A 27,945-nucleotide genomic window follows, 5' to 3' on the forward strand; every position below is an offset into this window, starting at 1 on the left:
AATATTTACTTCTTGAACAAGTTTTGACAGTGTTACCTAAGGCCTTGTCAAGTGTATTTGCAACAGCTACCTTATTAACATAAATTTATACATAGTTTCTGATAGCCTAAATTTCTGTAGAGTGGGTCATGTGATATACCTATTTTTATGCCTAATTTGGGACACTTGTATTTTTTCTTGTTTTGTAAATGCGTCCTTTTTTAAAAAAAGCTTTTAAATTTTATTGATTTTACTTTTATTTTTCTGTGCATTAATTCCTCGTTCATGTTTGATATGTGTGTGTGTGTGTGTGTGTGTGTGTGTGTGTGTGTGTGTGTGTGTGTTGTGCTTTTTTTATTTTGTCTTAAAGACAAACTATTGGGACCCTCTCCCAAAGCAGTGCTTTAAGGCAGTAAGTGCCTTTCAGATAGTTTAGATGGAACTGGGAAATTTCAATGTTTTCTTTTTGTCCAGGTAAAAATACTTCCTAATTTTCTTTGCCTTTTTAGTCATTGAGTAATTTAATTTCCCAATATATTTCTATTGTGGAGTCCTAATTTGATTTCATTGTTACCAAAGAGGATATCCTGTATGATCCCATTCATTTTAAATTTATTCACACCTGTTTTATGACCCACCATATGGGGCTATCCAGGAGAACAGACACTTTTAAATGAGTATAAATTCTGCTGTTATTAAGTAAAGTGGTCTGCACTTACCATTTGTGTTGAGTGTTTTTTATGGCCTCTATATACTTAATGGTTTTTGGCCTAATTTCCCACCCATTACTGAGAGTATTGAAATAATAGACTTTTGCTGTCTGCCTCTCCATTCTATTATCCCCACCCCCTTTTTGCAGCTGATGGGCAGGCACGCTATCATTGGGCTACACCCTAAACTCCCAATTCTACCAATTATATTGTTGGGTACAGGGCCTTTACAGTTCTTGGATCATCTTAATGTGTTGGCTGCCTTACCACAGTGAAATCTTTTTGCCCTACAAAGACTTAATTTCCTTAAAGTCTATTTTCTGTGACCATTATAAGTGTCTTAGGGTTACTCTCTCTGTGTGTGTATACTCTGCTGTTAAGTACTGACAGTCTTGTTGTTGTTGTTGTTGGTTTTTTTGTTTTTGTTTTTTGTTTTTGTTTTTTGTTTTGAGACAGGGTTTCTCTGTGGCTTCAGAGGCTATCTTGGAACTAGCTCTTGTAGACCAGGCTGTCTTGGAACTCAGAGATCTGCCTGCCTCTACCTGCCTCCCAAGTGCTGGGATTAAGGTCTTGTGCTACCAACGCCCAGCTAAGTACCGACAGTCTCATAATACAGGATCCAATTTTACCCTATTATAATTCATAGTTGACTCATTTACTTTGCAAGCTTTTTCCTAAGAAGGATGATATCCATTCCTTAATCACCATTACTCATCGTTTCAAACAGTTTTGGGTGCAATTATTTGATTCATTAGAAGCAGTAAGAGATAAAAACAAAACTACTCCTTTACAAGATAATCCAATTTTTGGTGCATGGTGTTGTTACCTGGCATTTTTTTTTTTTTTTTACCTTCTGGCTGGATTCTGAAAGGTGGGGATGTTTGTCTGCCTTCCTGCTATTTCCCATGTGATTGTGAACTGATGAAGGAGGTAAAGCCCAGCTCCCATTTCAATGTAAGCACCACATTTTACGAACACTAGTTTGAATCAACTGGCTAATTCTAAGACTTGTTGCTTGTCCATCGAGGCTTAGGTACAATTCAAACTACCTCTTAAACTGTAAATATATGTTATATATTAAATGAAATGTGCACATTGTTATCTGACAATTAAAATACTGTTGAGCTCTTATAAACCATTATTTTATAAGGTAATGTAACAACTGTGTGCTTTTCTAATGTTAGAGGACTTATTCTGGTATTATTTAGTATTTTTAAGCCTTGTTTATTTGTAAAAATTTTACTGAATATTAAAGTTTAGGCTAGGAAATTATTACCCAGGTGACACCTTTCAAGTTAGAAGGGATTCCAACATGATACATTAGCCTCATCTTGCCTAGAACTTAAATCTAGACTGCTCAACAAATCATTTCACACAGGTGAAAGACCTTTGTTTTGAGACAGGGTCTCAGGTGGTTCAGAGTAGACTAAAACTTGCAATGCAGCAGTGGGTGTCTTGAACTCCCAATAATACTCTTTCCTTCACTTTCCAAGTGCTGAGATTACACGTGTTGTCACCATGCCTGGCAAAGTCATTAAAAAAAAGTTCGCTGTACTCTTAAATGCCAATGATACATTTTACTTATATTTAAAATAGGATAAAACTGTTTTTACTTACTTGTTGTTGTTGTTGTTGCTGTTGAGACAAGTAGTCATATAGCCTAAGCTGGTCTTGTAATTATGTAGCTGAAACTGGCCTCAAACTCCTCACCTTTCAGTCTCTACCTTCAAACTATTGCGTTTATTGGAGTGTACCACTATACCCTGCTCCCTAAGTACACTCCTAAAGTCCTATCTACAGTTTTAGGGGTTTTTTTTTTGTTGTTTTTTTTCTTATTGGAAACTTGATTTGTGGGTCTTTTAAAGTCACTTCTGCATTTAATGGCATGAAAATGACAAAAACAACCTAAGTATAGAAAGGTGTTGAGGGTGACAGAGAATAGAGGCATACTGATAGAATGAATGCATTATGATTATCAGAAGGAAAAATGAGTCCCCTCCATTTGAGAAATTGTGCTTATTTTTTCTAAGGAGATATATTTCAATGTGAAATTTACTTCCCCCTATTCACGTGGGTTTCCGTTTCCAGGAATGCAGTTTTTCATCGTCAGTCTTGGACCAACATACTCTTTACCTTAAAAGGGTTAAATTACAAGGTTCAAGAATTCATCCCTGGAGTTGCTAATAATTTTGCTATTTGAAAGTCTCAAATATATCTCCTATAAATGAGCCAGATTTCCACTTAAATTCCATCTCCAAGATAAACATTTCTAGGAAGAGTTCTATTATAAAGATAAAGCGTTTGTGGCACAGGAAGTTTTAATCCACTAACACTGCTGCTAAAACCTTTGGTAAGTCAACAAAGGGCTACCTGCACCCTGCCCTGAAAAGTGGAACTTTCCTCCAATTACTAAAAAAATGTATGCCAAAGACTGTTACTTGCATGAAATTAATGCAGCATTGCCTTTAACTGAAGCTGAGTCCTAATACACTGCCCACCAAACAGGTTCCACACTAGAAGCAGAAGGGGAAATTGCGTCATCTGACCAAAGCCTCAAATACCATCTACCTCAACCCCTTAAAGTAGGAAACACGCAAAGCAGTGCAGCCTCGGATCTGCGCTTGGGGACTGAAATGTACACCATGGCCTTGTTTTGCTGGCCTACTTTCTGGGATAAGCAGCTCTCTCGAGACCCATGTGGCGCAGACAGGGTCTCCCTGTCCACTTCGCGGGCTGCACTGGGCCAGACAGGAACTTTCTCCACCTTGAGGAGCTGGCCATAGGCGGGGCTGTTGCGCTCTGTGTGTGGTTAGTGGTCACTAGTGACTTATGGCGGTGAAGGGACACTGAGGGCTGAGCTGGACGAGCCCAATGCGTCAGCCAGAAGAGTCTGAGAAAGGTCGAATGCGGCACTGAGCATGCGCGGCCGGCCGCGCTTCTTTCCCCGGACCGCCGGAAGTGGAGCTTCCGGAATAGGCTTCCGTGCGGGAAGTGGAGCTTCGGTATTCAGAGTCCGAGCGTGATGACGCGCGTACGCGGGAATACGTGAGGACGCAGGCGGGTCTTAGAGAGAGTGAGTTTCCGCATCTGTTCGGTTGAGTTTGTGGCGTCGCTTTTGTGCGGCATGTGTCGCGGCTTTCCCGAACCGCAGATGGAGGGGCCGGGGCTGAGATCCGGGTTGGCGGGTCCGGGCGGAAGCGCTGCTTTGGGGCCAGGGTCCGCCGGGCGGAAGCGCTGCTTTGGGACCGGGCGGGAGGTCGGATCCGGCCGGCTGGTGTGGGTCTTCTCACCCCCTCAGGTTTGGGGCATGGGGGGAAACGGCACCGTCCAGTCTCAGCCGGATCACTTTCCCGGGCTTATAGAGGTCGTGGCTTCCCGATGGGCTTTTGATAGATTCCTCTGATATCAGGAAGTTTGAGGCGAAGTTGCATCAGCCACAGGGTTTGCAGTGGCTTCCGTCTCAACACGCAGACGATTACTAATTTGTGAAAGGCTGTCCCACGTTATAGGGGACAGAAATACGCCCGTAGGACTTATCTCTTTTCTGGCCCCACAAAAAGCTCGTATAGTATGCTTTTCTGTTGTTATAAATTATTTTTTTAAAGCTGTAAATATCTAGTTAAGATTCAGTTGTCAGGCTGTTTTCAATTCCCTTTCAGTAGCTTCGTGGCCCCCACTTTCTTTTTATGTGTGGGGTGTCTAGTCATCATCCCTCTCTACTTTTTGTTCTAAATCCTAACCTCCTCCTTCCTGCTTCTGTTACTGATTCTGCTTCTACTCTGCTAGTGTTCTGACTCATTCCAGGAGAGCAGGTGATCCTGAGAGAATAATCATGCTTTGGTCTCGGAGTTGCCCCATAATCAGCATCTTCTGGGAAATTGTTGGCAATACAAATTTTGGTGTCATGGCCCTTTGAGCACGACTTCTGGTTCATTCCAGTGCTAAGTTTAACGAGTAGCATAGCCGTAAATAGCACTTGTTGTGTAGTCACAGGTGATGTTTGAAGATGAAGTCACTTAACAGTGACTTCATAGTGCTAAGCATTCCACGTGAGAACAAGTGTGTAGCGCCAAAAACATTAATGTTATGCTACTCAGAAATCAGACATTACTAAGTTGCTAGACCTGGATGAAGAAAGCCTGTAGATTGTGGAGAAAGGACAAATTGCAGGGTTACATAGGAGTCTGAGTTCGTGGATATTGTGATTGCTGTATAGAGGATACTTCTTTTATCCTAGTCACGTTCTGAATAGTGAAAATGTAGACACAGGACAACTTCTTAGCTGGATGTGGTGGCTCACATCTGTAATGACAGTGTTCTGGAGGCTGAGGCAGGAGAAATTACATGTTGGAGGCCAGCCTGGGATACACAATGAGACCGTATGCAAAACAAAACAAAACAAAAACAAAACAAAACCCAAGGTTACAGCAGTAGGTGCTGATGCTAGTATTATTATGTAGCTTTTTAGAAAATGGACGGATAGTAATGGTGATAAGGTAATTTAAGGTTCTTTGGCCTTGTTGTTCCGTCAGCTTAGTTATACCAAAGGTTGGCCCAGAATTTGGTAAAGGCCAGAATGGGGTTGAAAAGAGGCGTAGAGGAGAGGCTAGCACCCCAAAGCCAAAGCTGGTAATGTTCCTGTCCTTATCTTTTGTCCTCATATGTTGTACAGCTTTATCACAGGGAATACAGTGTGGTGTCCACTTCTGTGAAGAATGGAAGTTAAGTGAAACATGCTCTCATCCTGCTCATTTTTTTCAAATTGCTACATGTAGCATTTTCTAAAAACTCCTCCTTTCTCCAAGGGTCCTCCTGGTGGAACAAAGAATCATGGAGGGTTTGAAGCTGCTGCCCTAGAGCCTAGGCTTGTTACAGTGTTGAGAAGTATCAGTGACTAACTGTGGCCTGTGTAACACATGACTTTGCCTGGACAGCACTGATACTCAAGCCATGCTGAGACTCTGGGAAACCATGGGGAGTGCATTTTCAAATAAATATGCTGCTTGGGATACCAGTTTCTGTCAGTAACAGTTAACCTTAACCATCAAAGTGATACTCTCCCGTCATGAAACATTGTTTTTCAAAGGCTCCAAGTGAGGATGTGTAGCTGCGGTTCTGAGTCAGACCAACCCTGCTTGAATCCTGTCTCCCCTGTGCATTGATTATGCCCTATAGACAAATTAGCGTCTTTCCGGTTTTAATTTCTCTCCCTGTAAAGGGGAAGTCATAGCAGCATCGCCAGCTCCTAAGTTAAATGGGATAGTGTGTTAATTGTTATTTGTTACCTCGTTATAGGTTAGGCAATGTCTCTTGTTGAAAGGGGAAGAAATGACTATCAATTCAATTCTGACTGCCCTGTTTATTTCCTAATCATCTGTTACACACGAGGTCATTTCACTACCTGGCCACTGCTCTTTTGAAGTAATGAAGATGCTAAAGTGAGAATCAGGATTTCATGCTATTGTGTGAGAGAGAAAACACTTGGAGAAAGTTACAGCTCAGTTTGGTAGAAAAACATTAGTTATTTCTAGGTATTGTTTTCATAATTTCCAGAAGATTAAAGATACTTAATGTCAAACTATCTTTGATTTTTCTTTAACTGATTTTTTTGGGTACAGAGAGCTCTGTCATGTGATGCTGTTTATGTTATAGAAGATGATACCTCTGCAAATAAATGCATAAAATTATTACTACCCATAAAATAATTGATATTTTTCAATATGTATGCTTTACCTGGAATACTGGTGTGTTCTACTTTCTTTAAAAAGTACAAAGTCTTTATGTTTTCTTCATGTTTTTTACACAACTATGAATGTATGTACATGGAATATACTTAGAGGCATTCATAGTGGGCCATACTTTTGTTTACTTTGTAGTGTATTATATGAGGGTAAGGAACAAGATATAAAAATAAATACTCTATACACTTGTATGTATACGTATATTAAAATTATTGTAAAAAGCCATTAAAATTTTGAAGCTTTTTAAAAAATGTACTTTAATGGAGTCATCATTCCATCCAAGCAATGATTCTCAGTCTTTTGTTTATTTTAACTTGGGGCCTCTTAAGCAGAAATTTACACAGAAAGTTCAAGCATTGAATGGCTCTAAGATCTGTGAAGTTGGAGGACACAGGCTTCTGATCCAGAATTCATCTAGAAAACTCGATTCTGGGGATCTGTGTGACTCACTGTGAGTGGCATAGCTCCAAGAGGGAGCTGTACCTAAAACTATGTTAAGAATCCAGGTGCTTGGAATCCTTAGACATGTCCTGCAGAGTTGCTAGATTTGTCTCCAGGGCAAGCATCTGCCTGGGTTCTCATACAGAGGCATGGGCGACTACTTAAAAACAATAACAACAACAACAAAAAAATCCCAAAACAAATACAGTCTTAAGTCTGACCCATATTTTGCAGAAATAGGATTCTGTGCAGAAAAACAACAAACCCCATAGCTTTCTAAAAATCCCTCTTACACCATGACAGCTTTATCAATATTAAAACCTCCTTAGTATTTTAAGTGTTGTTAGTATCATAAGTGACTGGGGAAGAGAAACAATGAGTCAGAAGAAGTATACAGTATTACTTGTGTACACAAGCCAGTGTTTTTGTTGTGTGACAGTATCTGGTTTTCATTCTTATGGCAAAGTAGTTTTTGTTTTGTTTTTGTTTTACTTAATAGTGACTCCCCATAAAAATAATTTCAAATCTAACCATTTGTTAGCTTGTTATTAGTAGTGGTGGTAGTAATACTGTCCTTTTCACACATTGAGAGGGGTTTCCTGGTGACAGCTGCAGAGTGGGGGAGGGGAGCCACTTTCAGTCAACCAGCTGCTCCTTGCAGCATCCTGATGGTGATATTTCAAAGCTGGTGGATAATTCTGGCTGTATTCAGAAAAGAAAATGTGTCATATTTCTGGGATGCAATAGATAGTGCGCAAGAACCCTTTGGGATCTAGATGATAGCCAACTGACAGCGTGTGCAGTCAGGCTTGCATGTCGGTGTTATTTACCAGCTAGTTTCTTGGACATTGTTACATGCACATCATAATTACAAAGCAATAAAGTCCAGTTCCATGGGGAGAAAGTCTCATTACTTTATGGACAGGAAGGGAAAATGAAAACGGAACTTCAGTGCTGTACTGCATGCTGCTTCATCTGTCTTTTTCCATGACTTTAGGAAGTAAGTGGGATTTTCTTTAGCCAATGGATAGCAAAGCAGGAAGTTCAGGATTGAGGACATGGTTTGGCCTAGGTTACACACCATATTTGACCCCTTCTGACTTTAGCTTCAGGGATGTTACACCATCCGCTGTTTCCCCAGGGTGCTAAATGACATACATTGTTTAAACCAGAGTCCCAATATTAGGCCAGCAATGAATGAAATTTATGGATGTATTTTATAGTGACTTCGGAGTGATAATATGTAATGTGTGTGCATGTCATAGCTATTCGTAATTCTGATTTTTTTTTCATTGAACAAAGTGGGGAAATACTGAAACTTTGACATCTTTCTTTCAGCAACTTTGTTGTAATGAATGAGTTGTGGTTCAAATTTTGAGCCATTATAGAAAGACGACATCTACTGCTACATAGTCTCTTCCCACTGAACCCATATTCTTTCCTTTCTGTCAAGGCATGCTAATTTTGTGTTAATAAAGGGCCTGTTAGCCTTCTAAATTTCCATCCTGAAAAGTCCTTTAATTTCTGTGAGATGGTTTTACTGTTTTGGAGAGTTTTGGGAGTCATATCATCTTCTTCCTCATGGCGTAAGGCCAGTGTTTATCCTAGTGCCACGGCCCTAGAAAACCTTCAAGCTTGCTCTGTTCTTTCCTCTGTGTGCTTGCAGACGTTTATGCAGTTTTGAAGTAGTTTTTCATCGTGTGCTAATGCTGCTGTGGAGGGCGTTGCCTTTCTAGGCTGTGGCTTCCTCAAAGGACTAACTTGTTCAACCGAGGAGTATAGACTGACACAATCATGGCTTTCATGTGGTTTCAGATACATACCCTGCCTGTTCCGGGCTCGTGGTTAATGTGTCTGTGTATGCACTGGGTGAAATGAGCACTGAATGGGTGAATCTCTGGAAAGTTCCCAGAACCCTTCCCTGAGGCCATGAGACTGAAGAAATTGAACCCTGTTCAGTTTTGTTTCTTTTCTTCTCTAGTGGATGAGTGCAGATGTTTGTCTGAAGTTCTAGGTGGACCTTCATTTATGTGTGTAGTCTAGGCTTATTTTCCATGAAGAACAGAGGCACAGAGATGCAGTAGAAAACCACTTCTGTAACAACTTCTATTTCATTCTTTTAAAAACATCAATGTGGTATACATAGACAACACAACTGAGACCCTCTGTTTTTCCTTTTGAGACTACAGTCCTCATCTACTGCTCAGCTGAGCACGCACATTGACAAGGTCTTCCTGAAGAAGTTGCTCTTGCTCGTGTCCTTAGACCCATGCTCCCTTGTCTTTTTAGGAGCGGTGTGCCCACAGCAGACTGTTGAGATACAGCCCGTGTGACCCCCACGTTCGGTTCTCTTATAGGCTAGAGCCTTTGTTAGTCTAAAGGAGACAGCAATGTTTGAAATAAACTCACACTTGCTCATAAGCACTTTTGTAAATGTGTGGCTTTTGGGGAGACATCTTGGATTACAAACAGAAGAAGCAAACCTATCTAATTGATGTGATCCAAGTAAATTAGATAAAGGCAAGAAATTTACTAGAAGCCAGGCGTTGGTGGCACACGCCTTTAATCCCAGCACTCACTCGGGAGGCAGAGGCAGGCGGATCTCTGTGAGTTCGAGACCAGCCAGATCTACAAGAACTAGTTCCAGGACAGCCTCCAAAGCCACAGAGAAACCTTGTCTCAAAAAGAAAAGAAAGAAAGAAAAAAGAAATTTACTGGAAACTGTATGGATGAGCCCAAATTGAACAGAAAATCCAGACAGCCATGCCTGAGTAAAGGTCAGTGAGAAGGAGAGCTCTGTGGGTTTGTATAGTCTTGGCCCTGTCCTTCAAGTGACTGCTGCGTTATTCCCAGTGCCATCAGCTCTGTCTACCAGTTCCAGGGCAAAGCTGTTACTCCAAGTTAGCTTACCCTTGATTGAGAGTCCCTGCTACCCAGGCAGATATCCCCAACCTGCCCCGATCACCAAGTAATTTGGGGATGTCCTGTGTACTTCATGGGAATGCACCCGGTCTTTGAAGTATGGCTGCCTTCCCCACTTGACTAGTTTTTGTGCAGAGTGGATTCGGTTCTATAAATAATTCAGAAACAGTTCATGCAGACATGAAATGAGGGTCGGCAGTGGCAGGCAGCCCTTTCTCACTGACTTGGGATCGGAAAGAGATCTGACGCAAAGCACGGATGAGACTGGAAGTCCTTAAATCCTGCTGAAGATCGTGATCATGGTTTGCTTGCACTGTGGTCCCCATGTGCTCCCCGGTTGAAGACCTCTAGCTGAGGGCTGTCAGTTGGGAAACTTTAATGAGCTCTCATTACACTGAAACTTGTGGTCTGATCGAGGAGGGACTGGCTTATGATTGATACTGGGAGTCATAAGTGTTGATGGTGCAGAAGTGGACTTGGCTCGAATTCACCTAGAGCCATGGAGCAAAATTGAGGCTTATATGCAAAATCTCGTACCCCAACTCCTCAGTCACTTCTCATGCGTCAATGTAGTCTGATAGCTAGTGTGGAGCCAATAGCAGTTTTAAAAGGAAGGGGGAAAGAAAATTTTGTCAGCTGGTATCTGGCAATTTTTTTTATTCCTAATCTCCATAAATGAAGAGTCGTTAAATTCTCCCAGTGTCAGACAATGTTGACAAAAAGTGGCTTGAGATTTTATTATACAGTTTATTTTAATTAAAAGTAATTTACTGGGCCAAAAGGTGTTTGCCATGAAAGCCTGATGATCTGAGTTCAATCCTAGGGACCAATGTGCAGGTAGGAGTGGAAACTGATTCCGTAAAGTTGTCTTCTGATTCCAATGTCCACATGAATACTGTGGCATATGCTCTCCCTCCCCAACGCCATCACATGCACTCACAATACTAGAAAATAATGATAATCCCACTTTCCCTATTCCTTCATATATTGTACTGTCTAAAAGGCATGTAAATGGAGTCACACCGCACTTCTTATATGTGTGGAATAGAATTCTTAGAAAATGTTAGGCACCATCTTATATAAACACTCAGAAGTGTTTCCAACCTCTTCCCTTAATATCTATTCTAATTTACTTATGTGTAGAAACCACCACCACCTTTTCAGTTTCTGGCTGTATGGTGTGTGTATTTAAAATCTCAGCTGGTCCTTACAAAACCAAATGAGCCCGCGTTATGCTGGAGAAAAACTGACAGTTGTCCTAGGGTTAGTTGGTTGGTGTGTTGTGCAGCTCTTTCTAAGGGTCGTGCCCTTCAACTACACTGTCCTATACCCTGTGTGTTAATATTGCTGACCTCAGATATAATTTTGTCAAAAAAGGATCAGTATGTTCCGTTTCCTCGAGCCACTCTGTTGACGCCCCCGCTTCCTGACAACTTTCATGTTATAAAACTGTGAAAATGTGTTGTGTTATCCATCACTGTGCTTCTGTTTGCTGTGCCTGTGCCAGCCGCTCCATAGTGGAGCAGTGCGCCCCGTGAAGCCTTTTGTCCTTCATGTCTCACGGCAGCCTGACAGCCAGCCTTTCATGTGGGATTCAGCAAGATTGCTTTGCATCAAACAAAACTGAAAGTTGCTTTCTAGGTGGAAAAATAATTAAATGCTTTTAAAGATGTATTTGATTAACAGGAAACTGATCTGTGTAAATTAATTAGAACTGTAATGATGTCATAGCCCTGTCTTTTGTTATTAAGCAGGTAATTGACCAGGAGTTTTGGAAGCTTATTGTAACTGACGGTTAGCAGTTTGACCTTGTGTGCCGTCTAGAGGGAAGCATGCACAATGAATGTAAATGCAGTGTGTTCACTGGGTTGCACGTGTTGTCAGGCATCTCATCTCAGGGTCTTGTTTTCATTCTCTCATTATGTCTTTGTTGAAATGGCTGGGCTAGCATATAGTCCCAAACTGGGTATTATACTTGTATCTCCCACTAAAAGCATCCGACCAAATAGAAATGTCTGTGTCCTTGAAGGACAGTAATCAAGACATGAAACCTTGGCACTTTTGGGATATATGGTCCAGTGAGCAAATATCAAATGAAAGGAATCTGGTTTTTAAAGTCTGTGTGAAAGAAGCTAAGACAAGTTGTGATGGAGGGAAATAGGGGCACACGTGATAGGTGGGGTGTTTACTCCATATTGTGATTTGGCTAAGTAAGCTAATAGTACTTAAGAATAGTGGGTATTGGGAACCCTGAACTTTGGTGAGTTCTGTTAAAGATGGGAATATCAGAATCATAAAGTAGACACTGCCAACCAACAGCTGTTCCCAGGGGTTAGGTACCCCACTCTCCCCCATGCTAACTGTACTATCAGCCCTGCCAGAGTAGAACATAGCCATTCCAAAAAAAAAAAAAAAATGATGCTATGCAGAATCACTTCAAGAACTGAAGACCTTAGAGTCATGATGGCAAGAGAACAACATAGCAACCATATTTAATGGTAGTGTGGTTTACATGCACTAAATGTAAGTCATATGTGAGTGTAGCAGAAAACATGGTACACTTTCTTCAAAAAGTCTTGGTTGGGCCTTGCTTCTGAAAGTGCTTGTCAGGAACTGCAACTTGTAACTTACTGTCCAGTGTTGGGAAGAAAATGGGATCTGAAAATGAATGAGGGAGCAGCGGGTATTGAGGAGTGTGTCCACTCTACCATTTGCCTCAGCTGGGTGCAATTGTCTGCATGCATCATATGTGGAATTCTTTCCAAATGAGTTTGAACACATTTGCTTCTTTCTTTCTTTCTTTCTTTCTTTCTTTCTTTCTTTCTTTCTTTCTTTCTTTTTTTCTTCCTTCCTTCCTTCCTTTCTTTCTTTCTTTCTTTCTTTCTTTCTTTTTCTTCTCCTCCTTCTCCTCCTCCTCCTCCTTCTCCTCCTCCCCCCTCCTCTCCTTCTGAGACAAGGTTTCTCTGAGACAAACCCTGGTTGTCCTGAAACTTGCTCTATCGACCAGGCTGGCCTCAAACTCACACAGATATGCCTGTCTCTGTCCCTCGACCTAATTGCTGGGGTAAAAGGCATACACCACCACCGCTTATTTCAAAAGATATGTTTTAGCAGAACCCACAAAACTATTTGTGATTTGTGCATTCTTTCTTGGACACCCATGTTCTCAGGGTTGATAGCACAAGCTTACTGGATCCCCCTTTAAGCCCCCTTTTCTCCTTTTACCTCCCCACCTCCTTAAGGCTTGGATCAAGCAAGGAAACAGCCCTAAGTTCTTCTAAGAATTGAACTTTGACTTATATTCTACATCAGCAAGCTTGTACATTACCAGCACATTGCTAAAAAGCATGTGTATTAGATGACACATGGCACAAGCTTGTGGCAAAGGACAGAACTAAACTCAGATGGCTGAGGCTCTCACCAGGAGAAAGACACCCACTTATCAGGTGAATGTTAGCTGTCTCTGGCTCTGCTGAAATTTTTTGCACAAGGAACACAGAGGCTGAGTGGTACTGTTTACCCATGCAAAGACGGTCCTTGGGCTCCTTGGGCAGGACCTAAGCCAGGGACACTTGAGAGTTACAACTTCCAGCTTTTCTGCAAACTGGACCATGGTCTCATTTAAAGAAGTGACACTTGAGCCACGTTATTTTAGCAAAACCCTGACTTGTCCACATGATTTGTACTGATAATCTCTGCTTTATCATGATTAGAGGGTTGGCCAGGTTAGTCTTACCCTTGAAATGAACACACAACTGGGGAAGTTGTGTGAAGATGGCAGTGGTCTCACTTACTTTTGATGTGCATTTTTAGAATAACTAGATAGGAGAATACAAATGTGTGTCTTTTTTGCAATCATTTAAAACAATAGATACTAGACTCAGAGTTTTTCAGAATGCTGGGCTGCAAAGCAGCCTGATGTTTCAGCTCAAAGAGATCGATCATTCCAGAAGTTGATGGTTTGGGGTATCCGGAGCCACAAAAGTGAAGGCTAAACCAAACTGAGCAGATGTAGGCCAGCTGGCAAGCGCAGAGTGGGGTACCATGGCCTGTGTGACCATCATATCCTTCTGATTGATCACTTTTCAAAATCCACGTTGCCTTGTGTGTGGCACTGAAGGAAGCAGGGCCCACCATGATAGAGAAGGCGTAGTGACAGGAACTTGAGGCAGCTGGTCACATTGCATCAGCTGCCAGGAAGTGGGCAGGTGACTGTAGTGTTCATCTCTCTTCCTGTTTTATTCGGTCTAGGATGCCAGCCCCTGCAGTGTTGCTGCTCACGGAAGGTGGGTCTTTGGACCTCAGTTAACCTAATCAAAACCTCATCGGCATGCCCTGAAGCTAAGCTCTTGGGTAATTCTAATCCTGTCAAGTTGAAAGAGTTAATCCTCATATCTGGGGAGCCCTGAACATTGCTCACCAATGTCAAAGCTTTTTCTGTTAATTTTGGTTAATGTCTCTATTCTCTTGGCGAGTGTAATGTTGAATCTTCTTACCGCCCCCCCCACCTCTGCAATATAATTTAACTGGTTCATTCATATACTGTTTGGTTGCTAGTGCTATGGAGGAGTTTAGAGTGTTTACTGAATCTTAGGTTCCTCTCTAGATTGTTCTGCTCACACTGATGCCCGCACAGTTCAGGTGGTTCTTTCACTCTCTACTTCTAGTTTTCAGTAGAGTAGAAAAGTTTCGATTTGAGGCTTGAGAGATGGCTCAGAGGTTAAGAGCACCGGCTGCTCTTCCAGAGGACCTGAGTTCAATTCCCAGCAACCACATGATGGCTCACAACCATCCATTATGAGATCTGATGCCCTCCTTCTGGTGTGCAGATATATATGGAAGCAGAATGTTGTATACATAATAAATAAATAAAATCTTAAGAAAAAAGTTTGGATTTTGATGTGGGAGTGGGGGGGGACTTTTGTTTTCTTACCTTATTTTTCATTTATTTAGACCATTGTGTCTCCCTCTTTAGTGGTGAGATGGGGGCAGAGGTTGGAATCTAACTTTCTGCTCTACCATCTTCCTGATTGGGTGCAGCTGATCTCACCTTTTACCAATGCTCCAACTCAGTGTTAGCTTTGCATCTTGGGTTTTGTGAAGACCACAGAACAGAACCCCCTCATCTTCCAGTCTCCACCCCCGATTGTTTTTCTTGTCTGGAATATGCAATTTTAAGGCTCAGAATAGAGGAGCACCTAATTTGTAATAGTTGTTCCATATTTAATGTAAACACATTTCATAGCTACCAACTCCCCTTTGTGTCAACAATTCTGTGTTTACACAGGTAAGGCTGCTTGCATGTCAGTGGGCTCCAAAAATCGCCCGACTCCAGAAAACCCTATCTGTAGTAGTTGGAGGTGGATCATGTGGGAAGTGATCAGGCCACTTGGGTATGAGGCATGAATGGGAGCCCTGCCTTACAGTGGGTATGAGGCATGACTAGAATTCATGCCTTATAACAAACCCAGAGGATCGCTCTGGTCTGTTCCCTAAGAGCCTCATAGAGCCTCCCTTCACAGTGACATCTCTGATCTCTGCTGTTTGTGACTTCCAAAACATTGGGAAGTGAATTTTCCTCCATCCACTGAATGGTACCTGCTTTTAGTGTGTTGAATTAAGGAATACTAAAATCATCTAACAGAAGATTTCTTTCTTTTTTTCTTTTTGGTAAGTTTTTTCATAAAAGGAAATCTTTTAAATCGTTGACATCATCACACTTTTGATGACAGATCTCATTAAGTCCTAATTAAACTTCATGATATGTGTTATAAGTACATGTTGATTTGAAATTAAACAAAATTGGTTCCTTTCACTACTGTTAAGGAATTTCTTCAGGCTTTATTTTTTCCTCTAGGAAGCATTCATATGGAAGACAAATAGGTGTCAGACATTTTGTTTTGTTTTATTTTGTTTTTACTGTGTAGCCCTGGCTGTCGTAGAAGTCACCCTGAAGACCAGGCTGGACTCAAACTCACAAAGATGCACCTGCTTCTACCTCCCGAGTTCTGGGATTACAGGCGTGCACCAATGCCTCCTGGTGGCTGTTATACTCTTCATCATAGCTTCTCATCTCCTGGCTTAAGTCAGAAGACCATGGCTGTGTAGCAGGACATTGAACTGTTTCCTGGTCTGCTCTGCCATCACAGCTTCAACAGATTTCTATTTCCATACTTAATAGACATCTGAGGCTCATGTTAGCCTGCTGTACAAGTACATATTGGGGAACGTGGCTTTCGTGAGTGTTGTGCAGATTGGCCACTGGGGCCTCTTGAAAGCATCACCCATGGCCGTGTGTTGTTGCTGTTGTGAGAACAAGCAGCCAAGGGGTGTGGCTCTTACACAGCAAAGTCTGGCTAAGAGCAGGGTGTGAGTCCTAATAGTCCAGTTTATGGATATTTTCCCTTTGGTCTTCCCTATCTGTATAAGGAAAATAGAATTTCTGTTTCAGTTTCACACCAGGACTGCTGGGAGAGTATTCATGGTTTGGAATTGGGAGCAGGCACTGTAAGCTGTATCATGTCTATACTTCACTTCCGTGCCCTCTAGTGGGAAGAAAGCCCACTTGACTGTTCACCATGGAGATGAGCGAGCCCATGTACCATCCATCTGCAGAGATGGCCTTGTTTATTAAGCACCTTGGACAGAGAAAGTGGAGGCCAGACAGTTGAGCATCCTTGAGTGTCACTGACAGAGAAGCACCACTGAGCTGTTTCTGTGGATAACCTCGAAACAGCTTCAGGGTGGGTACCAAAGCAGGCAGTTTTCTGGTTGAGTGCTGGGCAGACCACCTATTATATAAAACAGAATGCCTTCAGAAGATTATAAGAACTAAATAAAACGAAACAAATTACATGTCCACTTTTAAACTGTGTAGCTATCAGCCATTATTGCAAAGTGTATTATAGATTACCATAAGACTGTAGTTCCTAGACTGAGAGTAATGATGCTAAAGATGTTATTAGCAGATACCTAGAGTTCTTATGTTTCAGGAATTGTCAGTCATAGGTTCTGGGGAGGAGGAGGGGTCTTGTTTAGTACCTGTTTCAAAGGTGAGGCGTTCCAACATAGATTAAGATTTACTCCAGAGCTGGGTGTGGTGGTGCATACCTTTAATCCCTGTACTTTTGAGGCAGGGGCAGGTGGATCTCTGACGTTTGAGACCAGCCTGGTCTATAAATCAGGTTGAAATACAGTCAGGGCTGTTACACAGAGAAACCGTCTCTCAACAAACCTTTTTTTTTTTTTTTTTTTAAGGGATTTACTCAAGATCTTACTATCCTCAGAGCAAGTAGGTCAGGATTTAAACCAGGGCCTTTTGACCCCAAAGTCCCATCCTGTTAACCGTGACATGCTTTATGACTTTTGCAAGATCAGAAAGGTATTTGGTAGCTCACAGGGCGAGGTGGTGTGATGAAACTAGATTTTAAGCAAATTGAATCCGGCATTTTTAAAAGTAGATTAGCCAGAATATAATGTGCTGAAGACCGAAGTTTGTGAGATGTGTCGCCATATTAATACATGATTATCAATGGTTTCTCACTTGTCTGAGATATTAAATCATCGCTCCTCCAAGTTATGTTTTACCTATGTGAGCCTTCCATGTGATTGGTATTAAGACAAGCTATTGTAAGAGACACTTGGATTTCCCATTGAGGGGTGAGGAATCTTTTTAGTTGTGAAGACTCTGAAAGAGTCAAGAGAAAGGAGGAGCCATGAGTATTAAAAGCTAGGTCTTCTCACTTAAAACCACAAGAGGCAGCCAGTGAAAAGAGGCAGTCTCCAAGCTGGCACTCCATGCTGAGTGGCTGTAATAACAAAGGCTCTGAGTCTGGATGAGTTTGGAGAACCTTGTACTAAAGGACTCTCCAGACTTTAAAGAAGTCGGTGCCCTTAATTCCTCCTTTCTCTGGAGCAGAATCCAAGCTTTGTGCATTTCCATGAATAGATGCTGGGATGTAATTATTGAGAGTGCCATGGTATTCGTGAAGACTAGACTTCCATTACCTTCTTAATATAATTTGATCCCAGTATCCATGTTTTATTCATGAAGTTCGTTTTTATTCATTTCACTGTTTTCATCTCTTTATAGTTCTCCCTTAGATGGGAAGTAAGGAAACAGAGCCCTATTCTGATCCCCTTTGATTTTGTCATTAGTACAATTCAGGAAGACACTTAACAGGTTTTAGAAGGCTAGAAAAAATTGTTGTTTGTGTGCAGCTTGTCATCAGATGATTATGGCGTCTGATGAAGACTCCACACCGTCTCCCCCAGGACTCCCTATTTACTAGTCAACTTAGGTAGATGATGCTTTCTGGTAAATTGAACATGGTGTAATGATGGGAAACCATACCATCTGCTATCATATTTAATATTTAAATGTTAAGATTGGAAAGCATAATCTGTATGCCATTTTATAAAACTTTTAGTAGAGCTTTTTGAAATGCATTCATTTATCTGATTTTTGTTTGTAAGTAATCAGTTTTTTTTAATCTTGTTTTTCACTAAATGTGAATGCATCTTATACTCTTAATCTTCAGGAATATCTTGCATCGTAATTCAGATCTTCTAGGACGAAAGGAAACTACTACCTCTTCAAAAATAAAATTGTATCAGTAAGTTTTATTAAAGGAATAAAATAATTGTGTCATGGGGCTGGGTGGAAACATTCTCTTCGATTGACTCTTCAGTGACAAATAGAGAAAATAGTTTCTTAAGTTTGACTTGAAGGTTTCTAGGAATGCTTCAGGTCAGCTTATCCTGTCCTAGAGAAAGCAGGGACATTGAGCCACACAAGGGGCAAGATTCACTGGTGTTCTCTGGCAATTCTCATTGCCCTTTGGATATGTAAATGTCCTGTTTGTTATACATCACTTTGTTATCTGACTCTTGCAATTAAGAAATCAGAGATGCTTTTATGCTCAGCATGAACATTTTCTCTTTCCATAGCATTTTGCATGGTTTGCAGTAATTATAAACACCAGCCCTCTGTGTTCTTCTGAAAGGATTTTGCACTGTTTACAGGCTGATGTGCTCATCTAAGCTGTGCCGTGCTGTTGAAGGGCATTCAAGTTTCCTCTCAACATACCATATCCCAGGGGAATTGTGGTGCCAAGTTTTACAATTCAGCCAGGTGCTTTATTTGTGATTTCACCTTTCGTTTTGGTGCTTTCTTTCAATACGAGTTTGTTTGGTGATTTCTCAAGGGTAAGGGGTAAGCTGAGTTCATGTTGTGCTCTCAGCAATGCACATTAGCATTTTATCATATCAATAGTTTTCCACCATGGAGATGTATGTGCATATCACTTCATATTCACAAAACTAGAGTAAGAAACATGGATAAAAAGAAAAGGTTCTTGAGAGTATGATGGAGCCAGATGTGTTGCACTCTGCTAGAGTGAGTACACAATGGTGCATGAGTTTGAAAAAAAAAAAAGTTAAGGCAGAGTTACAGTTTGGCCCAGTAACTCTACTCCTAGGAATGTGTGTTCATACAGAAAAATAGCATACTACAATCTTGGAGTATTATGCATCATAGGGCTAGGCTGCAAACAATGGACAAGCCCATCTGCAGATAAGTAGAGAAACAAGATAATAGTGCATCTATAGATGAAACATTACTTCAACATAACAAATATTGGTGTAATACCTTTGGAAATAAGGAAAAGAAGTCAAATGCTCTGTATTGGAGAATCTCCCTTACGTGAGGTGTCCAGAATAGGCAATAGACAGAAATTAGGTGGATAATTAGTAAGATCTGGGGGAAGACAAGTATTGGGACTGCTAAAAGGCATGGGGTTTCTTTTTGACATCAAGCAAGTTCAGGAATCATGTAATTCAGGTTACATGATCTATGAGTAGACTAAAATCCCCTTTATATACTTCAAGACTGTAATTATTATGATATGTGAACTATGTCTCCATTTAAAAATTTCTAAACTTAAGTGTTTAGAAAGTTGGATATTTAGAAAGCTCTCAGTCTAGATAATAGCAGGTCATTAATAGTTGTTAATCATATTTACCTTATGATTTTTTAAAAATAATATTCATTAAGCTATATAAAACTGTTAAATGAAATTTACCAAAAGTCTCAAAGCAGTAATGGTATGCCATTGATCTTTCTCAGCTATGTAACAATGAACAGTTTCTTGGAGAGGGAGCCACACAATTTAAGATGATTTCAGGGAATTTGTTGCCCTTACAATAATACAGAGAAACCCAGTCTTCAGGGCGGCATTTAATTACTCCCATTAAGACTCTATCATGTCTGTTTCTCTTGTGGAATTAATTTTGTTAGTATCACATACCAAATTGGGAATAGAATTTATGGCTGGTGTATATTCTTGCCATTTAATGGTTTCAGTTCTTATTGAACATTTAAATCTGGAAATTGAGATATATACAGCCTTGGTAAATGATAATGGCGAAATATTTTCTGCTTTGCAAGTGGAATTGAAAATCCCTGTAATTAGTTTCTTTTCCCTTTCTACTCCTACCACCCCCACCCCCCCTTGAGACACACTGGTTTCACAAGTTATGAATTCAGTTTCTTTGTTTATTCTAGCCGTGTAGTTTTTCTTATTACATACCTGTTTAATTTTTAATTTCTCATTAAAAGTAAATATGGCTAATTTCCCCATCAATATTCAAGAAATCTTCATGTTTTTGCCACAACCTTGATATAGCGCTGTCTGGTGTACATTACTACATAATTAAAATAGCGTTTCGTTTGTCAGATAGATCTGGTGAAGTAATTTGTCAGTGCACTTTAAGTGACTCCAAGGTTTATTTCTGTGAAGTTGATACAGTGTTCTAAAGGTGGGGTAATGCACATTACATGATGGGAAGGTTGTTAAAACTGTGCAGCAAATAGAGACGATCACGAAGCTGTCCTGGTCTTCTGGTCAGATTTGAGGTCTACACCACAGGACAGAACTCATGCCTGGTTTTATGAACCTGGTCAGGAGCCCTTGACTGGAGAGCATTCCCCTAGGCTCTAGTAGGGGAATCTCCTGCTGTTGTTTTGCTGAACAATCATGTAGTCTAACTGCATTCCGAGTACTCATGTTCAAGCCCCAAAAGTGCTGTTTTTTAGCCTTCTGTCTTAGTTGTGGTCCCTATTGCTGTGATGAAACACCATGACCATAAGCAAGTTGGGGAGGAAAGGGATTCTTTGGCTTACACTTGTAGTCCATCACCAAAGGAAGCCAGGACAAGAACTCAAACAGGGCAGGAACCTGGAGTCCAGAACTGATGCAGAGGCCATAGAGGGGTGCTGTGTACTGGTTTGTTTCTTGTGGCTTGCTCAGCTTGCTTTCTTAAAGAGCCCAGGACCACCAGCCCAGGGGTGGTACCAACCACAATGAGCTAGGCCCTTCCCAAACAATCACTAATTAGGAAAATACCCTACTAGCTTGCCTACAGTCTGATCTAATGGAGGCATTTTCTTAATTGGGGTTCTCTCCTCTTAAATAACTATACCTTGTATCAAGTTGACAAAAAAGTATCTAGCACACCTTCCTCAGATACACATCTTACTGTAGCAGACATTGATTAATGCAGAAACCCATTAACTGTCCAAAAGGCTGAGAATAATCGATGGTGAAGTGTTCTGCTCCAACATGGACAACTGTAATACCTGCATTAGTAACTTTTCTATTGCTTTGATAAAATACCATGATCAAGGCAACTTATACAAGAAAGCATTAAATCGGGCTAATGGTTCCAGTGCGTTAGAATCTATGATGGCAGAGTGAAAGCACAGTGGCAGGAATAGATGAGAGCTCACATCTTAAACCTCAAAAGCAGGAGGCTGAGAACACACTGAAAATGCCATGATTCTATTGAAACTTCAAAGCCAGCCCACTATGACACACCAATAAGGACATACTCCTCCCAGCCCTTCCCAAATAGTTCTATAGCCTTGAGACCATTACTCAAGCATATGAGCCTATGGGAACCATTCTCATCCAGATCACCATAGTGCACCCTCTGAGGCTCGGAGAGCATCTTAGAAGAGGTAGGGGGAAATGCAAGACCTGAGAATGGGAGGGAGGTGTGCAGTATCAAGTTGGCTTCTGGATGTGACATAGCCACTGCACTCATGAACTCACTACACAAGACTGTACAAGATTGGGCCTGTCACACCCTTCCCCAAAGGACTATTAGCAATCAAAGCGTGTGGGGTGTTATACCACTTTCTTCAATGGTATAGCCATAGATAGATAAGTGGCCCTTGCTCCACTCAATAACTTCCTCCCACACTTGAGCAAGTAACTCTAAATTCACAAGAAGAAAACATAAAAGTGCATGGAGAGGAGGGGGGACTTGTTTACAGGGGTGCCAGTGGGAGAGGAGGGAGGGGGTGGTGTGAAGATGAGAGGAATTCATTATAAATATATAGAAGAATAAGTAATTGGAAGACATGCAGTTTGAGCCTTACTGGAATTCTGCCCTTTGTTGGACTGATTTCAACGTAAGTGATATGACCCTATGGAAATGAAAATATTAGCACTTTCCCAGTACTTCCTTTGCTTCTAGAACGTTCTAGCAGTCCTGGGGTATTACTGGTTGTTTCAGTTTAGAGCAATGGGCTCGCTTATGGTGTTAAGTATAAGCTTTTCAAATTTTTTCCTTTTAAATATTTTCCTTTTTCAGTTGAAATATAAAGCCCATGTGTGGTCTAGTGTCTAGTTACTGCTACCTGGAGTCGGGCACTGAGAAATCTCCGTGGGAAAACACACATCAGTAAATGAGCTTTATCTCTGCCTGTATTTCTACCTGACGCCCTTAACCCCCGCTGTCTGTTCTTCCTTCCAAACCCTTGATCCTTTTTATGGACGTGCTGTTAGCCTGTCTCTGCCCACTCTACCCTCTGTGCTCACTAGGTGCTTCTCATGAACAAGAACCAGTCCCTCTGCAAAGTCAATACCTTCTGGATCAGTGATTATGCTTACCAAACCACTCCGGCACATATCTCTCCATGGTTCAGGTTAGGATGGGCTCACCGGGATCTGCTTTACATCTGCGTCAGCTAGGCAGCTCTGAGTCGTAGGGTTAGCTAGCCAGTGGCCAGGACCATCGGAGGACAAGAGCCTGTGCCGACTAGCCCAGACTCTAGCCCACACAGGAACAGACACCTGCAGTTGTATCTTGGGGCTAGGTTTGGGCTTCTTGTATCATCTGCCCCTCTACTTTCTGTCATCCAAAGCGTGTCACAATGCCAGCCTCAGTCTAGAGGGTGCAGTGGAGTACCGCTGACCCACGAACTCTTCCTTGTCACTAACTCAAATGAAGTCTTTTAGACAGTAATCCTGTCTGTCACCATCAGCGTAATTGTGTGCCTGGGTTCGTGGGCTTCCTCTCTGTGCTTACAACATCCTATGGCAGTGGTTGGTATCCTTCTTGGTGACAAGTGAGCTTATAAACAAGGGCTGCATTTTTCAGCGTATGATTTGGCACATAGATAGGTTTTTTAAAAGCTTATGACAAAGAATTTAGGGAGTTGACATCAGGTAGTATGAAAATTGGGTTAGACCATAACATGTTCACAAACCTGCTTTTTGGCATTTTGAGTGTTTTCTGCTAAAAATAATAGAAGAGATAGAGAGACTTGGCAAGGATTTGCTTAAAATTGCTGTTTGCATACTGTCTTTGTGGGTTGGTTGTCATCATCCAAGTTGTCATTTTTATCTTTTTTATGTGTCTATGATGCATGCTTATGTGTGTATGGTATGTGTGTGTGTACATGTATTTGGCGTGTGTGTATGACTGACGTGTGAGTGCCAGCACACATGTGCTGTGGCATGTATGTGGGAGGTCAGAGGGCAAGCTCAGATGTTGGTCCTCCCTCTGAATGACTGGATTCAGGTTTTCATGCCTAAATAGCAAGCTTTGTACACTGAGCCTTCTCCCTAGCCCATGCCTTTTCTATTGTTATTACTGTTACTATTACTCTGTGTATATATAATGTGTATATTGTGGGTGTGCACACCACAGTGCATCTGTGTAGGTCAAGTGACAACTGTGTGGAGTTGGTTCTCTCCTTCCACCTTTTTATGGGTTCAGGGATCAAACTTAGGTTTCTAGGCTTATCTTTTAATTAATTAACTAGTTAATTAATTAAGAAAGACACATTACAAGTTCATGACCATACTGCATGCCTGTCCTTAAGTCCACTGGGCCCTGGGGTAAAATTTCTATTTTAGAATGTGGAATGAAGAAAGATGTTAGCGAAAGTAAGTGTCTCTGTTGGGATGAGAAGTAGGGCGGGCCTGTGCATGCTCATCTTCCAGTGAGTGTCCTCGCAGCAAACAGTTCCCAGCTGATGGGTATCACACGCACACTATGTGTTTCAGGTGCTGCTCCCTGCGTGCCTTCCTGGGTTCCTAATCCAACGCACTTCACCATCTGTGCTCCTGATATCCCGCCATGCAGCGGAGATCAAGAGGGATCAACGTCGGGCTCCTTATGCTACTTTCTCAAGTGGTCCATGTTGGGATCAACAATATTCCACCTGTTACCCTGGCAACCTTGGCTCTCAACATCTGGTTCTTCCTGAATCCTTTGAAGCCCCTGTACTACTCCTGCATCAGTGTGGAAAAGTGTTACCAGCAAAAAGACTGGCAGCGTTTACTGCTTTCTCCCCTGCACCATGCAGATGACTGGCATTTGTATTTCAACATGGTGTCCATGCTCTGGAAAGGAATAAAGCTGGAGAGAAGACTGGGGACCAGATGGTTTGCCTATCTCATCACCACATTTTCCCTACTTACAGGGGTGGTGTATTTGGTCTTGCAGTTCACTCTTGCCGAATTAATGAATCAACCCGACTTCAGAAGGAACTGTGCGGTCGGTTTCTCAGGTAAGGTGGACACTTTCTCAGGAAATACTTGTGAGAGCCTGTTTCCTTTCCTAGTTGGTGAGGGGACAGGATCCTGAGTGGTCAGCGGTTGCTGGGGCCTGCATCTTGAGGAGCAAACTGACTGGGGTATACGAAGGCATCGTTTAGGCTGCCCCCCAGTATGCTGCATCTGCATTCTTGGGCACTTAGGACTAGGGCCTGCCAGAAGATGGTTTTACAGTACTGGAAGCGTACAACTGGCTCCCTCATGGTAACGCTAGGGAGGGACTCATGGGTTTCTTTTCAAAAGGGTGTTCTCGAAAAACTGATTATGCCTGTGAAGCAGGCTCAGGGTTCACTTTTACCAACTTGTCTTGAGTCCAGTGAGGCATAATATACTCGTATGCAACAGATAATACTAAGCAAGTGGAATACTCACATATTGGCAGTTCAGGGGCTACATAAGCCTGGGTTCACTGTGAGCTGGTCCCCAGGCCTCAGAAGGCATCCCAGGGCAGATGAGGTCTTGACTGTATATATCTCATTTGCAGGTGAAACCTCTCAGAGTCAGCCTTCCTTTACCCCAGTACACCCAAGGATTGTAGGCATTCCTGAAGAACAAGCCCAGAAAACACTGTGCCACCTTTATCTTAGCCTGTTGTACTTGGTACCTTCCACAGTTACTCTTATGACTCATAAGCTTGAAAGGGGGAGAAATGAATTGGTCCACGGTTACCGAGAGGATGATGTTGCTTGTGCCTCTCAATAATGTCATTAAAGTAAATATCCAGTCAAGAAGGAGAGCTAGTTCAGGAGTTAAGAGTGTATACTGCTCTTCTAGAGGACCCAAGCTTCCAGCATCCTTGTTGGGCAACTCACAGTCACCTGTAACTCCAGCTCCATTGGAGTCCATACACCCTGCTTTCAGTGTTTTTCCATAGAGGCTAAAGGAATACTTGTTAGTGGTATTTGTCCATTCTTCATGTCCATATGGCATAAAATTACTGTTTTAAAGGGACAGTTCCCTGGTGTTTGATACCATTGACGAATTCCTGCTTTGTGTGTTCTGGGCTTGGAAGCAGTTTGAACTTCCATGTTGGGATCCATCAAAGGAATGGCTGCCATGCTCACTGACCGCATTCCAAAGCAGAAAGTTGGATTTATTGTTAATAGTTTTCCTGTTTGGTTTCTTTGTGCCCAGTGATTCTCTCTGAATTTGAGTTGTTGATATTGGTGTGTTCTTTATTCTCTTCTAGGAGTTTTGTTTGCTTTGAAAGTTCTTAGCAATCATTACTTCCCTGGCGGCTTTGTCAACGTTTTGGGCTTCCTTGTCCCCAACAGATTGGCTTGCTGGGCAGAGCTGGTGGCCATTCACTTTTGCACCCCAGGGTAAGTCTTTAGTGTCAGGGGATAAACACGAGGAACTTGATGATCCTTGTGGAGAAGGAATCCAAATAATAGAGGAAACAAGTTATTTTTTTATGTGGTGTTGGCCTGTAACCCCAGCATTTAGGTATCGGAGGTCAACTTGGGTTATAGAGAAACTCCCTGTCTCAAAAACTAAGACAAAAACAAAACAAGTTGCTTTTTAACAATGGAGTTTATTTTTTAACTGTGAAAACAGATTTGAGTTCCATGATTTTGATATTAGACATTCCAGGGTTGAATCCTGTCAGCTACTGAACTGTGCAATTTAGGTGTTCTAGTTTCTTCCCCTGTGACTAGGAATAAAAGATCATAGTGTACAGACTTGAGGATCAATATTAACCAGTTAGGAGTGAATTCTAATAACAATATTCTAGAGAACCACACAGATACCACAGAAAGATTAAAATAACAATAACAACAATAACAAAAAACAACATGCACACTGGTCTAAAGCTTTGGGGCCATGTTAAACTAGAAATTGTCTTGGCAATAAAATTTATACACAGTAAATGGATGACCTCTGCTGGGTGTAGTGGTTCAGTCTGTAATCTCAGCATTTAGGAGATTGAGGCAAGAGGATTGCAAGTTAGATTGCAAGGTTGCAAGGAGGATTGCAACCTCAGCTACATGTTTCAAAAACAAGACAATAACAAAACAATTGAACTCTGAACCACTTGGGGTTGAAAGGCAGCCTTAGGCTGAAACATTTATCTAATTATTCTTTATCAATAACCACCCCCCCCCCACCCCCTCACCCCCCATCCCCCCACCCCCCCCCCCCCGCCGGGAGTGAGATATTGATGTAAGAACCTGAATGGTCAGAGAAGCGGTGGAAAAGCAACTTGTGACACTCTCACCCTCACCCCGCCTTCGTTGCTCTAAAAAGGCCAAGAATCTTTCTAAGCCCCTCCCCCCCCCACACACACTACTTCCTATGTCTTTCTATACATCCTTGGTCCTCCAAAATCTCTATGGCTTTTGGTCAGCTAGTAGCTTGTTCCGCCCTCTGATTCAAAGTAAACTTTATTGGCAGTGTCGGGAGTGTCAGAGTACTATCAAAATATCCCACAACAGTATAGGCCCTGCTCTATTTATTTTGCCTTTACTCCTTTGTCAATGTGCTTCCTCAGAGGCCCCTCTGCAGAACCGTCAGGGCTCCAAGAATTACCATTTGGACCTCTAATCCTGATAAGGCATTTCCTGGAACCGTAAAAACATAGAGATGTAGAGGTTGATAGCTCCCAGTGGACAATAGACTCTTTGTGATTTCACCTCCAGACTCCCACCCATTCACTGAGCTTTGCAGTTTTGGTTCTTTCTCTGCCATTTAGACAAAGGAGGATGAATCATGTCATAAACCCCATCTCTTGTACCAGCCTCAGTTCACACAGTCTGTACTGTGCAACTGGGAGTATGGCTTGTTTGCTTATTTTTCCTGTAGGGACCTGGTCACTGCTTACACAGAAGGAGATATTTATTAATCAATCTGTCCACCTATTTATCTAAGTTTTGTTCAGCTGGGAGCTTTTATTTGGGTTTTGATTTGTATGACTTATTGGGTACGATGTCTCATTTCAGACCACGCTCCCTGTTTTGTGTGGAGGCCTAGTAACTTGGAACCTTCTTTAATGCTAATCCTCCATCATGGCAGCCATTGGCAGCTGGCGTATAAATGGCACAGATGTGGCACTGAACACCACTCATTTATAATTGTGTTGAGATTTGTGACAGTTCAAGGAAGAAAGCCCCACAAAATCTTCAAAGTTTTCTTTGATAAAGGGTGTAGTGGTGTCTGTCTCTACCTGTCACTCACAGTTTCTCTACTTCTTTAAGGAGACTTGGTTTTCTGTGTACCCAATAGGCTCTTGTCTGTGCCTAGCAG

The 27,945-nt window shown here is 41.8% G+C and overlaps 1 protein-coding gene across 4 annotated transcripts in view; it reads left to right on the top strand.

The window, feature by feature from the left end:
• The first annotated feature begins 3,615 nt into the window (after positions 1-3,615).
• Positions 3,616-27,945, top strand: part of LOC100756292 (rhomboid-related protein 4) — a 118,833-nt gene continuing 94,503 nt past the window's right edge. Inside the window, exons 1-3 of one of the 4 annotated variants that reach the window (XM_035441058.1) lie at positions 3,616-3,762; positions 24,151-24,656; positions 25,892-26,024. In XM_035441058.1, coding sequence (XP_035296949.1) covers positions 24,224-24,656; positions 25,892-26,024 — 566 coding nt within the window. In that variant the 5' untranslated portion in view covers positions 3,616-3,762; positions 24,151-24,223. Of the gene's footprint in view, positions 3,763-3,884; positions 3,988-24,150; positions 24,657-25,891; positions 26,025-27,945 lie in introns of those variants that run through there. The other 3 variants (XM_035441060.1, XM_035441059.1, XM_035441061.1) reach the window with 3 other exon arrangements.

The sequence above is a fragment of the Cricetulus griseus genome, chromosome 2, assembly GCF_003668045.3.
Source record: "Cricetulus griseus strain 17A/GY chromosome 2, alternate assembly CriGri-PICRH-1.0, whole genome shotgun sequence".
In the NCBI taxonomy this organism is placed as follows: domain Eukaryota; kingdom Metazoa; phylum Chordata; class Mammalia; order Rodentia; family Cricetidae; genus Cricetulus; species Cricetulus griseus.